This window comes from Abramis brama (assembly GCF_963993115.1).
Source record: "Abramis brama genome assembly, chromosome: 16".
NCBI lineage: Eukaryota > Metazoa > Chordata > Actinopteri > Cypriniformes > Leuciscidae > Abramis > Abramis brama.
In genome coordinates this window covers 30512542-30528746 of record NC_139978.1, presented here as the reverse complement: position 1 = coordinate 30528746, position 16205 = coordinate 30512542, and the positions used below count along the sequence as shown (strand labels likewise).

At 38.2% G+C, this 16205-nt stretch overlaps 1 protein-coding gene across 2 annotated transcripts in view; it reads left to right on the top strand.

The window, feature by feature from the left end:
- The first annotated feature begins 457 nt into the window (after positions 1-457).
- The window catches only part of ntng2a (netrin g2a), a 59622-nt gene continuing 43874 nt past the window's right edge, over positions 458-16205 (top strand). The window contains exons 1-3 of one of the 2 annotated variants that reach the window (XM_084086493.1): positions 458-1053; positions 2129-2711; positions 10416-11059. In XM_084086493.1, coding sequence (XP_083942619.1) covers positions 2475-2711; positions 10416-11059 — 881 coding nt within the window. In that variant the 5' untranslated portion in view covers positions 458-1053; positions 2129-2474. The remainder of the gene's footprint in view (positions 1054-2128; positions 2712-10415; positions 11060-16205) is intronic. The other variant, XM_084086492.1, reaches the window with a different exon arrangement.

Here is a 16205-nt window from a genome sequence, read left to right as displayed (position 1 = left end):
AAAACTTGCGAGTGGACTTGTAAAGTTGTTACTACTTGCATGTTTTAAGTGATAAGCCATAGCCTATTTGAGGCCGATGAATGATAGGCGAATGTTTGGATTTCCTGCATTAACGATCTGCCCATCACAGACTTCGTCACTTCCTGTGGAGGTTTGTTTTGTTTTTTTTTTGCGACTAACCAACTAATGACATGTTGGTCGACCAAACCTCTTCTAGTCGACTAAAAGTTAGTGACTATTAGGGGGGAGCCCTATTATTTATTTATTTATTTATTTATTTATTTATTTATATATTTATTCATACAGACAGATACATGCATACATACATTCATTCAAGTTACCACAGTTTTACTGCATTATTATACCTATTACAATTTAACCGAAGCTATGGTATATTCTGTAAGGCTTCTGTCTGTCTGTATGACTTGTGAGGAGGAGATGTGGAATCCTCAGCCTCTGATCTGTCCCTTTAAGCGGGGCGGACTGCCTCATCTGCTGCTGGGACGGTTCAGCTCTTCAAGCCCGTAGATAAACTTCTGTTCCACACTAGTTAGGCTAGACAAGGCAGGCAGTTTGCAGTGGCCAAAAGTATATGCATCGAGGTTTGCAAAAGACTAATGAAAGTCAGATATTGCGATGCGCAAATAGATAGGCTAGCTAGAGTAGATTAGGCAGGGTGAATGGAGCAGGAGAATGGGAATGGGAGGTGTAGTAGCTACTCTGAAGTCTGTCCTTGAGCGCACAGGACATATACATCAATGAAGGCAGGGACAGGAAGACAAACTTTAAATGCTCGTTTTCAGGCAATACATGATTCGCTTTGGAGCAGTCTGGATGTAGGGCATCTATCTAGAATGCTTTCCAACAAACTACGCGTCAGCCGAAGAAAGCACGAAGGGGAAAGCGTTTGCTGTGATCTACGGAGAGGAGTAACGTGTGAATGTGTTTCTCATCCATCTCAAGTGATATAGCAGGGAACTGACTGAGAGAGAGAGAGTTTATACAGAAGAAATTCATCTGGGTACAGTAATGGTGCTGATATCTGGAGCCAGGGTAAGTTCATTCAAGTGTGTCACTTATTTAGTCTTAAATATTTTGGCAATTGAACATGCTGAATCTTTTAAAAGCGCTCAGATTATGGTCAGCTTTTCAGATGCTCTTTGATGAATTCAAGTAACTAACTTTAGCTCAAGAAAAATAGTTATTGTCTATTGTAAATCACTGATATTTTTAAGTGCTTTTAACTAAACTTGTTTGCTCAGTTTTCTGAAAAAAAGACAAGATATTTATTTCTTCAGTTTACATTCATAATTTCCTTGATTTATACGTATTATTTCTAGATAAATACAATACATTTGTTTAATATTCGCGCGCATTTCATGTCACGTCAAAATAGAATTGATTAATTCGCATCATTTTGCACCATGTCCTGTTCAGATGACCTACTTAAATTATTAAAAAAGATTCCAATTGCAATGTCGAAGTGTAAAAGTCAAGAAAAGATGGGCACATGGAGTGGCAGATTCTCGAAGCACAGCTTTGAAAGTTCTGCTACGGTATAAAAATAATTAATAAATAATTTTGGGGTGGAAAAACTGGTATAGCTGTGGTTGCCTGCATTTTATCGTAAAAATAGTGACGATGTTTTAGTCGTAATGGTGTCAGTTTACTTTACATTTCCTGACTGAATATGCCATTAAATCATATAATGTCAATATACCAACCTAGATGGTTTATTAAAATCGGTTTGTTTCTGAAAAATGTTCTGATAAACATAAAATAAGACCATGATGACTTTAAATTAATCATAACCAACATCTCAATCAACTGTGACCAGTATAATAAGACAAAACACCATCAGGTACCAAAATAAACCTTTAGTAATGTAACATTTAATTTAAAAAACAAAACAAGGCATTTAATACATTTTTGTTATAAAAAATATTATCTATATTAGATAAAATATAATATTAAAATATACATACTGCTTTGTAAAATATTCCTTTTCTCCATAAACTGAAATGCAAATGCATGCATTGTATTTTAAAATATTTTACTGCATAAATAACAGTTTTTTTTTAAAGTGTAGCATATGTTTTTTTAATATATTTTTTTTCCTATTTCCTAGGCAAACCATCAGAAATGAAACAGCTAATCTCATCACACTTGAATCTCAGATTGGACTCAGACACCAGACATCTTCTGACTGCACACAAACCACTAAATGCTTTTTATGTCTCTGAATTGAAGTGACATCCACCCCTGAACAGGAAGTCAGTTGCCACATATAGAAACTGAAGTTTGAATTTTGAGAATGTCACAACAGATCTGATTATTACACATTTTACAAATTCACACACAGTTTTCTACGGAGGACCAGACATTGCCCTTTTGCAAGAGACCGCCACCATGATGGATTTTGGAAATTTCTCAATCTAAATAATTTCCATGCTGATACTCCTTGCCTTTCTTTCATGCCCATGGACCCATCCAGTGCCATGCTCTCACAGGCGCTCCTGCTCTTACAGTGCATTATCCTGACTCTCGGCCAGTACGATATCTGTAAGTCGCTGGTCAGCACAGACGATGGACCAACATGGGAATATTACGCTTGCCAGCCCAAACCCATGCCCATGAAGCAGTACATGCAGATTCGAGTGGAGCCTCCCGATATCACATGTGGGAACCCACCGGAAAGGTTCTGCACTCTGGTGAGTTTGGACTGGATCACTTTTGGCTCTGCCGCTTTGTCAGTTACATCTGTTCTACTGGAACAGCTTGTGTTTGCATGCAAATATAGTTTCCAATCATGTTTATTTATGATAGTCTAAGTTTGATGCAATTTCGGTGTAACTTTAGAAGTTTAATAGCAAAGAAAGTCACTTTTTAAATCGAAAGAACATATATCCTAGCATATACATAATATAGTACATGCCTGTGTAATAATGTTATTATTGTGATTAACTGCCAATGCATATTGAGGATATGGGTTTGCTTATCAAAACCTGTTAAAGGGATATTTACTCACCCTTATGTCATTCCAAACCTGTGAAGACAATAAGAAGGTTTTCTAAAGAATATTGAAAACAAAAACAGCATTGGTTCCCATTGACTTCCTTTTTTTTTTTTTTTACCATACAATGGAAATGAATAGGAACCGAAATAGTGGTCACCAACTTTCTTCAAAATATCTTCTTTTGTGTTCAGCAGAAGAAAGTAAGTCATACAGGTTTGGAAGGACATTAGGGTGAGTAAATGGGTGGACTGTTGCTTTAAGAAGGCAAGTAGTCAGACATAAAAATAGTTTGGCTCTGTTTATTTTTGGAAAGAAAGGATAAAAGAAAGTAAAAAAACAAGTAACCAGTAACCCTGATATGTCTTCACACAGATTATACAGTAATCTGCAACATGTGGCCATGAACAATGTTTTTGTTCAGAGACTCAACAAAGCCCGAGTGGATGTGTAAATGTGCCTACACAGCTGTTCTTCAGTGTAGTCTCAGTGTAGCACGAGACAGCAGCCACCGCAGGATTATCTGTGTAAATCAACTCAGGTTTAGCACCGAGCGTGTGGGCGCAAACAATCTGCGTCTTACCAGGGCACATCTGGTGACCGATCGACATTCTGGGTTACTCTGCGACATACTTGAGAAGAGAGATTAGGGCAGTCACAACCATGAAAATATTATTCATTTACAATCAGTGTTTTGAGGGGTGAATTGAAGGCCCTCTGTCAGGTTGGTAAAGTATGAGTGTAGCCAAAGTTAATCTCCATCAGAGATGCTTTGGGAATTTAGCCAGACGCTTGATTGCACAATAATCGGATAGAGGATTTGTCCAGCTGGACTGACACTACGCATGGGGCCCGGAGACGGAGAGCTGCTTCTGACGGGGTGCTAATTCACACATTTAGAGTGTGTGGATAAAAGACAGGATGCCATTGAGAGAGAGAGAGAGAGAGAGTGAGAGTGAGAGGGGATGAGAATGACATCATTCTCTCACCATATACCGTTCGGCTCACACAGTGACAACGGGTGGGTAGCTAGACTGTGAAGAGAGTAATTCAGTAGCCAAATCGATTTTTAAAGAATCAAATTTATTACAAAGGCATAGTGATTCACAAGTCTTTTATTTGTGGTGATGGATTTAGTTGTCAAAAGTAAAATGTAGGAGAAACAGATCAAACTCAGGTGTTCAAACTCAGTTTAAAAAGAAACATAATTGTTTTAAAGGATTAGTTCACCCCAAAATGAAAATTTCCTAATAATTTACTCACCCCAATGCCATCCAAGATATCCATGTCTTTCTTTCCTCAGTGGGAGAGAAATTATGTTTTTTTATTTTTCTTCTAACAATGGACTTCGTTGGTTACCATCGTTTTTAAGTCCAAATCAATGCAGTTTCAAAAGTCTTTGAAGTGTTTAAACGGGCTGTACGCGATCACAGCTGAAGAAGAGGTTGTTATCTAGCGAAATGATAGGTCATTTTCAAAAAAATATATAATTTATAGACTTTTTACCTTCAATAGTTCGGATTGAGCTGATCAACAAACGGACAGGGAAATACGTCATCACGTTGAAAGGTCACGCCGGCGCCGGCAGAAGTCCCGTCCCACTGTTTACAATGCGTATGTAGGAGGATAGTTCAAATAGTATTGTTTGCTATTATATAGTAATAATATTCAGTGAATATGAATATGAATAGTATATGAATAACATTCTGATGAATATGAATAGTAGTTCAAATAGTATTGCCGGCGTGACCTTTCAACGTGATGACGTAGTTCCCTGTCCGTTTGTTGATCAGCTCAAGTTTGCGGTTCTGCAACCTGCAATAAGGCTGTAAAACATGCCAGGGTTTCTCACCGGCTTGCCGGGGTGCTGGGGTCTTTCCAGCTGGAGAGATACCTGTGAGCAACCCTTGACCTTCAGACTGGGTGGGGTTTTCTCTGTAGTTTAATCATATAGCAAAGTCTAAATTACTAAAATTAAAAGAATTCCTCAAAAATTGAATTTTTTTAAATTTGTGGTTAAATATTCACTTAGATATTTAAAATGCCAGAAAATAAATAACTATCTACCATGGGATAATCTCAAAACATTGAAACACATGATGATGCCAGTGATTCCCAGAAAAATAAAAATGTGAAAATATGAAAGCACATTATATTATTATAATAGCATTATACTTGAGCACCAAATCATTAGAATGATTTCTGAAGGATTATGTGACATTGAAGACTGGAGTAATGATGCTGAATATTCAGCTTTGCATCACAGGAATGTAATTGCATTCTTAAATATTTCAAAATAGAAAACTAATAAATTGTAAGTTTTTACTGTATTTTTGAACAAATAAATGCAGCCTTGGTGAGCACATAATTATGACATTTCTTTTTATTACAAGTCTTACTGACCCCAAATTTTTGAATGTTAGTGTTAAGTGAATTAATGAATACACACACACACACACACACATATTTGGACATAAATAAACCTTCAGAACAGATGTAATCTACACCAGATATTCCCAAAAAACACATTTGGCCACAATTCCTGTAAGTTTCCCATTTTTAATACATTGCACCACATAAAACTTTCTGTCCTCATCTACTATTCATACAATAACCCGACACAAGGGCGTATATTTCACGCATACTGATTACGGAATATTTTTCCATGTCGACCTGAGACGGCTTACTGAGCAGAAGAAACTAGAGATGAGTTTTAGGAGAAGAGTGTAGTCATGTCCTTCCCTGTCAGCACTTTCTTCTCAGATCGATAAAAGCTGACTGTTCATCCACTGATCAGCCTGCTCTGCATTCAGATGTTGAGCGAGAGAGAGGGAGGGAGGGCTGAGGGGCCAGGCACTTTTAAACTGAGGAGACCTTCTGGCATTCACAAGATCAAACTTGCTCCATGTGAGAATAACTCCAGTGCCTGCAGTCACAGTGTGTTTTAAAGCAGCAGTGTTAAAGAGAAATGATCCACACTTGTTTACCGTTACAACTCCAGGGATTCAATGTAGTGTGCTACTGTAATGCCAGATCTATCTATCTATCTATCTATCTATCTATCTATCTATCTATCTATCTATCTATCTATCTATCTATCTATCTATCTATCTATCTATCTATCTGTCTGTCTGTCTGTCTGTCTGTCTGTCTGTCTGTCTGTCTGTCTGTCTGTCTGTCTGTCTGTCTGTCTGTCTGTCTGTGTATTTATTTATTTTCCTTTTTTATATAGGCCTACCTGACTTCTTGTATATTTTAGTTCATGTTATTATATAATATTATAAGCTATAATTTTTCCATGTAGCCTATATATAAAAATACACAAACAAATAAAACATTTTATAATTAGTTTCATTAGATTTGTTTAATTTCTGTATAGGCTACAATGATAATATATATATATATATATATATATATATATATATAGCATACAAGTCAGTAGTTTTATATAACAAGAAAAAAAATATTTAAAAACAGTTTCAGACTAGATTAAACGAAAATAAAATTAATAGAATATTAATCATAGCACATAATATTATATAATAGCATGTAATACAATATACAAGATGTCAGGTAGATTTATGTAAAAAAGATTCTATTTTAAAAAAACAAAAGTCATACCATATTAAGCCAAAAGAGATTATTTTACACAATAGCATGAAAGAAAATATACAGGATGTCATATATAGAGTCAAATAAAATATGTGGGGAGGCCTATATAATTTTTTTTTTTGTGCCAAAATATATAAAATATATCAAAATATATCATGAATTCTGGAGAGTTCATTTCTTTTACGGCAGAATTCTAGAGACGCAGATTCCTAGTTTGTTTATTTGAAATTGACAAGGCATACAAAACATATATTTGATATAGTGAGTCTGGCACTCTGTTAAGCCAGTTGAAACTGTTTACAATCAGCGTTCTTTTTTTCCCTTCACATTGAAAGCGAGTTAATTGATCCACGTAAGCCCTCTAGATTTGGCAACTTCACTTTCTTTGGAGATGCTTTCCGGCTCATTAAAGATTTAGAGGAAATTTCAGTCACTCAGTGCCCACAGGAGATGCCGTTGCATTTTTACTCAGCGCCTTGCTTTTTTTCTTTCCTTCTCTTGCATGATGTTAGCTACTGCTGGAAGCTCTCATTGTATATAGCGCTAGAGAGTATAAAGGATGGGGAGGGAGGAAAGATCTCAGCTTAGCTAAGCAGAAAGATGACCCATTGCTGCATACAGTAGACATCTGAACATACACTGTGATGGTGTGATTTATGTTTTCGTTCATGCTTGTTTAAAGCCTCCATTGTGTATCATCCGATTCCTCACACATATTATTTGAATGAAACTACTCTCTTCAGTCGTACAGCCATATGAGGAATAATCCTATTGGCCTGTTTTAGAAACACATTAACAGCCAAGACTAAATATAGCAGGTAGAGTAACTGCACAGTCTCGCAATGCACCATGGGAAAACAGAAACATTCGGTCCAGATTTTTTCTCTAACCACATCTAGAAAACATCACAGTTAGACAACGAGTTGTCTGTTTGTCACAGAAAAATCCTGTAGCTGGTTAGTTTTTGTCATTTCTCATGAATTTTCCATGAATCCAAAGCGCATCCTCCCCCATCCTGTACTCCCAAAGCGGACTGAGTTTGTCCCCATGTGTCCACAAGCAATAATCCCCCATCTGCCTGTTTTCATGCCACCTCAGGTCTTGGGGATTCTTCAAATCACCATGTAGTAATTTGCATTCCTCTATTTCATCGTTCAATTGTTTCAAAAACAGCATGCATATTTTTGTATTGGTTTAAAAAAAAAAAACCCAGGTTGACTGCATAAATAAAAACATAATTTCGCCAAATTAAAATACATTGCTCTCAGGGTGTGTTCACACTTTGGTTGGTTTGGTTAGATTAAAACGAACTCTGGCGCGATTGCTCTGTTAGTGCAGTTCATTAGAATAAGTGTGAACGCTGCCATCCCAACTCTGGTTCGCACCAAACAAGCGTACCGAGACACACGTTTTCTGGGGGTTTCGGGCCGCTTCCAAATGAGCTCTGGTGCCGTTCTACACAGGATGTGATGGACAAACCAAGCATAAGATCTAAAATGCATTTGAGAGGCACTCCAAATCCATTAAACTTCAGAAACATTACTAAGTTGACAATATAAGCTAAAAATGGTTTGATAATATATTTGCATATTAAAGCCCTGTTCTGGCACTCTCTGGGACAGTTGAAACTCTTGCGCAAGTCACTTTCTGGCTGGTATAATTAGGCGACTGTATCCCTCTGAAGCTGTTCAGCGCCAGCTGTTATATGACTGGACGTCCGGAGGGAGCTGCCTTCATTGTAATTAACTCACGGCGCAGAAAAAAAGAGGGCCACCTCTCCAGGAACAAGACTAACGGTCCAGTCACCACCACGAGCGTAGTATCTGCTCTTCACAGCTTGTTAACTGTGGTCAGAACATTTCATACTATCACAAAGTGAGTGCTCTTATGAACTTTGTAACATTTTCCCCATTTTTGTTAACAAAATCTCCTGATTCATACTGTTTATTTTAAGAACACACATCCATCTTTCTTTTTCGGTCCACCCCTATAAACAGATCCTCAGTGCAAAGTAGGTTCTCCTAGGCATTTATTAAACGTGTAATACAACTGGACTCATACAGACCGGTCAGGATTTCCCATTTAATGGTGTGCGATGCAAAATGAGAAGGTCGAACTCGGCTTAAGTTAAGGCTAATGTTATCAGATTCTATGACAATTCTTCTTCTTTTTCTTAGTAAATTGTGTAATTGTCCTGATGATACAGAAATGACTCACTTCACTTTAAGTAATCACAGCAATCATTAGTCATTGTCTCTAAGTTATTCTGTACATTCTTCAGTGAGATTAGCCAACACAACCACACATGTAGAGTGAGACCACCGGAGGAAGGCCAAACCATTGCATTGTCTGTTTACTGACACAGTTTCTTGCTGCTGCCAAGCAGTGGGCAAACATTCCTCTAAGAGCCTCGCTGCTCTTTAGCTGTGACGTGATTCCTGCGAGGATAGCTGGAGGTTTAGTCTACGAACCACCTGGCGCAACAGTTGGACTGGATTTGTATGATACAGAGAAAGACGGCAGGATTGAGTCAGCAAGGTGAGCTAGGCTAAGGTGCTCCCTGGTTATGGATCAAAGTGCTAAGGTACTCCAGATGGTTGGGACAGGTAGTCTGAATTATTTCTTAATGGAAGCTAATGGTCCATGAAGATGCTTGGCCCGAGAAACGTTCAAGTGTGCCGGCTGTAAAACAATAACTATCCCTGGACATCGATCTGTCGGTTTTAGAGGCTGCAGTGTGTGCTGAGACTTTTAACTCCTCAAATGTTTGCTGTGTGGGATGGTTGTTGCTTACTTACAAGGGAATTAAGGGTTCAAGCGTGACCAGATGGCAATCTGTGGTTTAATCCGTACACCTGGTGTGTCACTAGGGCAAAGGTTCAAACCCTGAAATTACAGTAGCGATGGGAAGTCAGGTCACATTTATTTATAGAACACTTTATACAATACAGATTGTTTCAAAGCAGCTTTACAGTGTAAACGGGAAAATTATTTAATGATGCAAACCGAGTTCATTTTGGCTGTACAGCAGCTCTAAATGAAAACAGTGTCATTGTTCAGCTGAAGTCAGTTCAGTCATCAATTCATCAATTATTCAATTCGTTCATTTCATCTGGGAACTTGGAAAGAGGTGTTTAAATACAGAGAAGTTGATCTTATATACATAATTTTCATATGATGAGCTATAAAACATGCAAAACCCCTTTTTAAAAATTGATGATTATATATTTTAGTGCATACATAATATATATTTATATACACATGGTGTAGTGACCACTTAGGTCAATAAGATGTTTAAAAAAAAAAAAGAAGTCTCATGTTTACCAAAGCTGCAATTATTTGATCAAAAATACAGTGTAAACAGTAATTTTGTGAAATATTATAACAATTTAAAATAACTTTTCTATTTTAATATCATTTAAAATGCAATTTATTCCTGTGATGCAAATCTGAATTTATGAATCATCTAAATCATTACTCCAGTCTTCAGTGCCACATGATCCTTCAGAAATTATTCTGATAGACTGATTTGCTACTCAAGAATCCTCTTTTATTATTATCAATGTTGAAAACAGTTTTTTTTATGTGCATTTATGTGGAAACTGTGATTTTTCTTTAGGGAACTTTTTGGTGGTAGTTTATAGCTATAAAACATGCAACAAATCATATATATATTATAGTATTGTATATTTTAATCTGTAATATTAGTTTATTTTTTATTATTATTTAGTTATCCTTCCTTAATTTTGCACCACTCTTTATTTGATATTTTATTTATCTTTGTCTGTAGGAAAACCCATACCTGTGTAGTGATGAATGCGATGCCTCCACTAAAGAACTCGCCCATCCTCCAGAGCTGATGAAAGATCGTGAGCGAACTGGACTCATCACGTACTGGCAGACTGTAACATGGGGTCGATATCCCGAGCCTCTTCTGGCCAACATATCCTTATCCTGGAACAAAAGCCTTGAGTTAACAGATGACATCCAGATAACCTTTGAGTACGGGCGGCCCACAATAATGGTGCTGGACAAGTCCCTGAACAATGGGCGAACCTGGCAGCCTTACCAGTACTACGCTGATGACTGCTTCGAGACCTTCGGGATGTCTCCAAAGAAAGTGCAGGATCTGTCAGCAACTAACGTGACCAGAGTCATTTGTACTGAGCAATACTCTCGTTGGGTCGGTTCCAAGAATGAAAAGAACGTGCAGTTTGAGGTCCGGGAACGCTTTGCCATATTTGCTGGGACAAAATTGCAAAACATGGACAACTTATACACACGGATGGAGAGTATGAAAGGCCTCCGAGACTTTTTCACCTTCACCAACCTGAGGCTTCGGCTGCTGAGACCAGCTCTCGGAGGAACATACGTACAGAGAGACAACCTGCTCAAGTACTTTTACGCCATCTCCAATATCGACATACCAGCAAGGTAATGATGCACAACACTATGTTTGTCTTACTTATGGATAGTTGTTGCTTTTTTAAATGGTTTCATCGCTCATTTTTTTAAGGCTTTTTTTGTCTTTTTTTTTTTTAGAAAAAGTAGAGATATGACAGTAAATTATGGGAGAAGAGAGAGAGAGAATGGTATAAGAGCACAACACAGGTGAAAATAATATTTTAAAAGTTGAATTTTGTTTTATCATAGTTCAAAGAAATACATTGGACATAATATAATTAAACAGGACCTATTATGCTTTTTTACATTTTCAACTTTCTTTAATGTGTAATGTTGCTGTTCGAACATGAAAAATGTCTGCAAAGTTACAAATCATAAAGTCACTCGAAAGGGAGCTATTTTCTATATCAGTAAGCACTGTTTATGAACTCCCTGAAACACCCCAATTGTAGTCTTTTTTTCCGGGAACGTACGTCACAATATTCCTCATTTAAATAATCCAAAGCATACGCAAAATAATGGGAGCGAGGCCTGGTTGAGTTGCGTTTCTAGTGTGTTGAAACTCATGGTTATGGTAAGGGGTATGACATTTCTGAAACATGTTTGAAGCGGTTGACCAATCACAACACACTGGTCCAGCTGACCAATCAGAGCACATTGCGCTTTTCAGAAGACGGGGCTTTACATGCCGCTTTTCCACTGCATGGTACGGCTCGCTTTGTCTCGGTCTGCTTTTCCAAACCGAGTTCCACTAGTACCGCTTCAAAGAGGGTGGCATTATAGACTGATATATAGTTGCGCCACCTACTGCCGTGACATCATCCACTCCTCGGCTACCAACGAGAGGAACGTCTGCACCTCGTCTACTGACCACGATTCAGCCATTTCTTTTTTCAAGTTGCGTGTGACGGTCGTTTAAAGCAAGTCCTTTAAAAAAGTTGTGTAAACAAATTATACTAAGGTGGCTGTTGCTGCAAGCGGGTTTGGTGTCTTGTTTCGCGAATCCAATGACGCTGGTAGTGACGATTCTCTCTGACCAATCAGTGAGCTGCAGTGCTGTTTACACATCACATTTTCACACCTCAACCGAGATGGTACTATTTAAGCGAGCCGTACCATGCAGTGGAAAAGCGCCAATAGAAACAGGAACTAAACAGAGCATCATTGACAGACTGGGAAGAGTGGTGCTGCAACAATGTAAAATATGTGAAAAATAATGTGTCTTAGTATATTTTAAATTAGTATATTACTTAGTATATAATCTTAGCATATAGTTGTTCTATGCGTTGAAGTGATCAGCTATGATAAAAATGTCCAGCAGCAAAGGGGGATCAATGCACGGCCCAAACCTCCGGTAATGCAAACCCTCAATCAATACTTATTCTGGTATGTCAGAGAGGAAATTGTTTTAACGGTGACAGGGAATGGGATGACTTAAGTAGACAAATGGACATGCAGAACGCAGCCTATCAGAGGGCTGACTGATGTTTCAGTGTTTCATAATGAGAGGACCGCCGGAGTGGAAATGTTAAGCTAATACCCTGCGGAAAATCGTCCTGGGTTATTTTATTCATTCCACAACATTGGGATGCGTTTCAGCAGCATTTGAATAATAAAAATGGCAAGGCCTCCCTGATGGCCTGCCCTGTGAGTACTCGTCTAAACGGAGTCCACGGGGTTGGTGGGTGTTGGGCACAATAATCAGATCAGACTCTACGACCAGTTACACTTCCTGCGTCACGGCCCATTTCCTCAGCCATCAAGCATTCGCTAATAATCAGTGCTGATTACACTAAATAGCCTATAATAACATGGGCCAAGAATCCTTAATTGAGGAAGATGAAGTGTTACTTGTTTAAAGCAATTAAAGTACGCTGTTAATTTCCCTATTTACCTCTTTATTTTGTGGCTTGTTTGCCAGGAGACGTTACGTGCGCTCTGATAATGATGTTTGCCTTTTCATCCGAAGTGCCAGTGATACTACTAACTCAAATTTCTGCAGAAGGCATCTAAAAATAGCCTGACTGAACAATGAAAACATATTCCTCAGTTGTTTTTTTCCCTGCTGCTTTGATGACATTCGTGAAAAATCATCTTGATCAGCCCCTTTCCCGCTAAAAAGAAATGTTTAGGAGGCATCGTGCTGTACAGCGCGCCACGTGTCTGTGAACATAATGAGACACAACCATTCTCCCTGTGAAGCTCATCTTGCAGGATTCATTTTTTTGCCCAACACTAAAATGTGAAAAGATAAGACTTGCGTTTTATCCTCACCTTCTCCTCCCTTCTCCAGCTTGCTGCAATCTGACGTGAGATACAAGACAGTAGAAAGAGTTCACAAATAGGCGTCCCAGTAGATGGACCGGATTTGGAAACGGTTAGAAAGCGGGAGGGTGGGCTTGTGTTCCATCAGACAAATATCCCAAAGACATTGCTTGAACCTTAATTAAACATGGTAAGGGAGGAAATAAATAAATAAACACCATTCCCAGGGTTCATGTTAATTTATGCAAAGACTTGAGTTGATCAGATGCATCTCCTGTTCCCGTTCCCCCTTCCCTTTCATCCCTGAATCCTCCCGTGAAACCGTTCTGAAAATCCAGTGTACCAAGATGCTGCAACCTGCATATCAAAGATACGCCATAGATGGCTGGTGTATTTGGCGTGAGGGATTTTTGAGAAATAATGCTGTTTTGTTAATATACAGAGAACCTGATAGGGCATTTCGAAAGATCAAGGTCGAACGGAAATAAAACGGGTCGGTGTAAACCTATCAGAACTCACATCTCAGAGATGTCCTTGGGCCTACATTGGCAAAGAGACAGAGGCTATGGAGGGAAGGTGAGATGGAGGAAGCTCCGGAGGTGCCACGAGGACAACATCAGGATCATTCTGCCTTTATCACCCGTGTGTGGGCAGAAATTCTATCATGAAAGCACCACCATGAATAGGTGTTTTTTAGAGAATCTAGAATCCCTCAGAGATTGATTCACACCCACACTTGGATTGTGCCGTTGTGCTTTTGTATTAAATGTAAAGTGATTGTGTTTTCAACCATTTAATCACCAGGCCAGACAACACCGAGACATAGTGATATATGTAAAGAAAGTTGAAAAGTACATATACCCGTCAAAAGTTTGTACACACCTACTTGTTCTGTATTATTACTAGTGTTGGGGAAGATACTGACACTTCAGCTTCCCAACCTACTGACAAAAAGTAGCATTTAAACTACTTTTTAAGTAGTTAGTTCACCCAGAAATGAAAATTATGTCATTAATTACTCAACCTCATGTCGTTCCAAACCCGTCAGACTTTCTTTCATCTTCGGAAAACAAATGAAAATATTTTTACGGAAAGAGCTTTCTGTCCCTCCATTGACAACCTATGCAACTACCAATTTGACGCAACAAAATGCTGATAATGGTAAACGGAAGCTCAAGCATGTTCGCTTGACATGCGAGAATCATTGAGGTTCATTCTCGTGTTACGCAGCACAATTAAGCGTCCTCAAGAACCAATGAAGTGTATTTTCCCGCATCAAAGTAAGTACGGTTGAGCTCCTGTTTATGTTTGCTGATCAATGTTTATACAGTATGCGAATAAAAGCCTAAATTCAATCTGTTCATCATATAGTGATCGAGTCTCTTCAGAAAATTTGGATTAAACCGCTCAATTCATGTGGATTAGTTTTACGATCTCTTTATGAACTTTTTTAAGCGTCAAAGTGGTAGTTGAGTAGCTGTCAATGGAGGGACAGAAATTGTTCAGATTTCATTAAAAATATCTTCATTTGTGTTCCAATGATGAATGAAAGTCTTGCAGGTTTGGAACAACATGAGGGTGAGTAAATAATGGCAGAGTTTTCATTTTTGGGTAAACCCTTTAAGGTATTTATACAACCATATACACACCATATGTGTGTGTGAGTATAATGAGGGTCTCATTATATCACATAAAATATGGATTTTTGTGCAGCAACTCAAATTAATCAGTGAATTGGTTTTGGACCAGTTCATTTTCATGAACAATCAATCAATTCACTCAAATGAAAAAAAGCAAAAAAGATAAGATAGACAGTTTAGTTGGGTGTGTTTGATTATTGCTCCAGTTTGTACAAATATACACTACTTTTGAAAAGTTTGGGGTCAGTAATAAATTTATAATTTTATTCAGCAGATTTGCATTAAAAGACTTTTACATTGTTACAAACGATTTAAAATAAATGGTATTTCAAATAAATGCTGTTCTTTTGAACAAATATTTAACAATATTATTGTTTTTACTGTATTTTTGATTTTGGTGAGCTTAAGAGACTTCTTTCAAAAACCAAACATATGACCCTCAACTTTTGAACGGTAATGTATATGAGTAAAAACAGTATATGAATAGTATATGAAACTGTAAAAAAAAATTGCATACTAGAATGTGTAGTATGGTAGCATGCTAATCCAAACACAGCCATTTGCACTGACGCTTCAGGTTGTGATATGCAACGTTCATCTGTGTTGGTTGATATTTAGAAGTCAAGGTCCCGTGGCAGGGGGGTCTGATGGGTAAAGTCAGCTTTGGCCTCATGATCATGGACAGAAAGATTGGCAAGATGTGTCTGAGATCTGGGCAGGATCATTTATTCAGTCTGACCCTCATTCACCTCCTTCATCGGTCCCATTAGGAAAATGTCAGTCTGCCAGAAAGGTGTCCTCCAAAGGAAGTGAAAACTCTGGACATCAGATGGCATCTCTTGATTCTTTATGCAATTTTGTGCTGTTTGAGAGGCACATGAGCCCTGCATCTAAGGTTTAAGACTGGCAGAGAGGGTGTGAGAGACATTGGCAGGTCTTGTCAAAAGAGAACATTGGCAATTTGGAGCGGGACAGTTTGGGAAGATCAGACAACACCAGTCAGGTGCTGTCAGGCCCTTCTTTCTTTTCACTGAAACATTTGTTTCTAAGGTCAAAATGCACCGTGAGATCATATAAAAACAGTGAACAACACTGAAATACTGTCTGACCCTGATGAATTTCCTTATTACTCCAGACTGATTCATGCTAGTTAGTGCTGGTTTGGCATTGGTACCAGCAAACACTTACAAAAAAGTACTATGGTGGTCCTGGAGTACCATGTTAAGACAGAGTAGATGAATTTCAGTATTATGGCATTTATAAAAGTACCG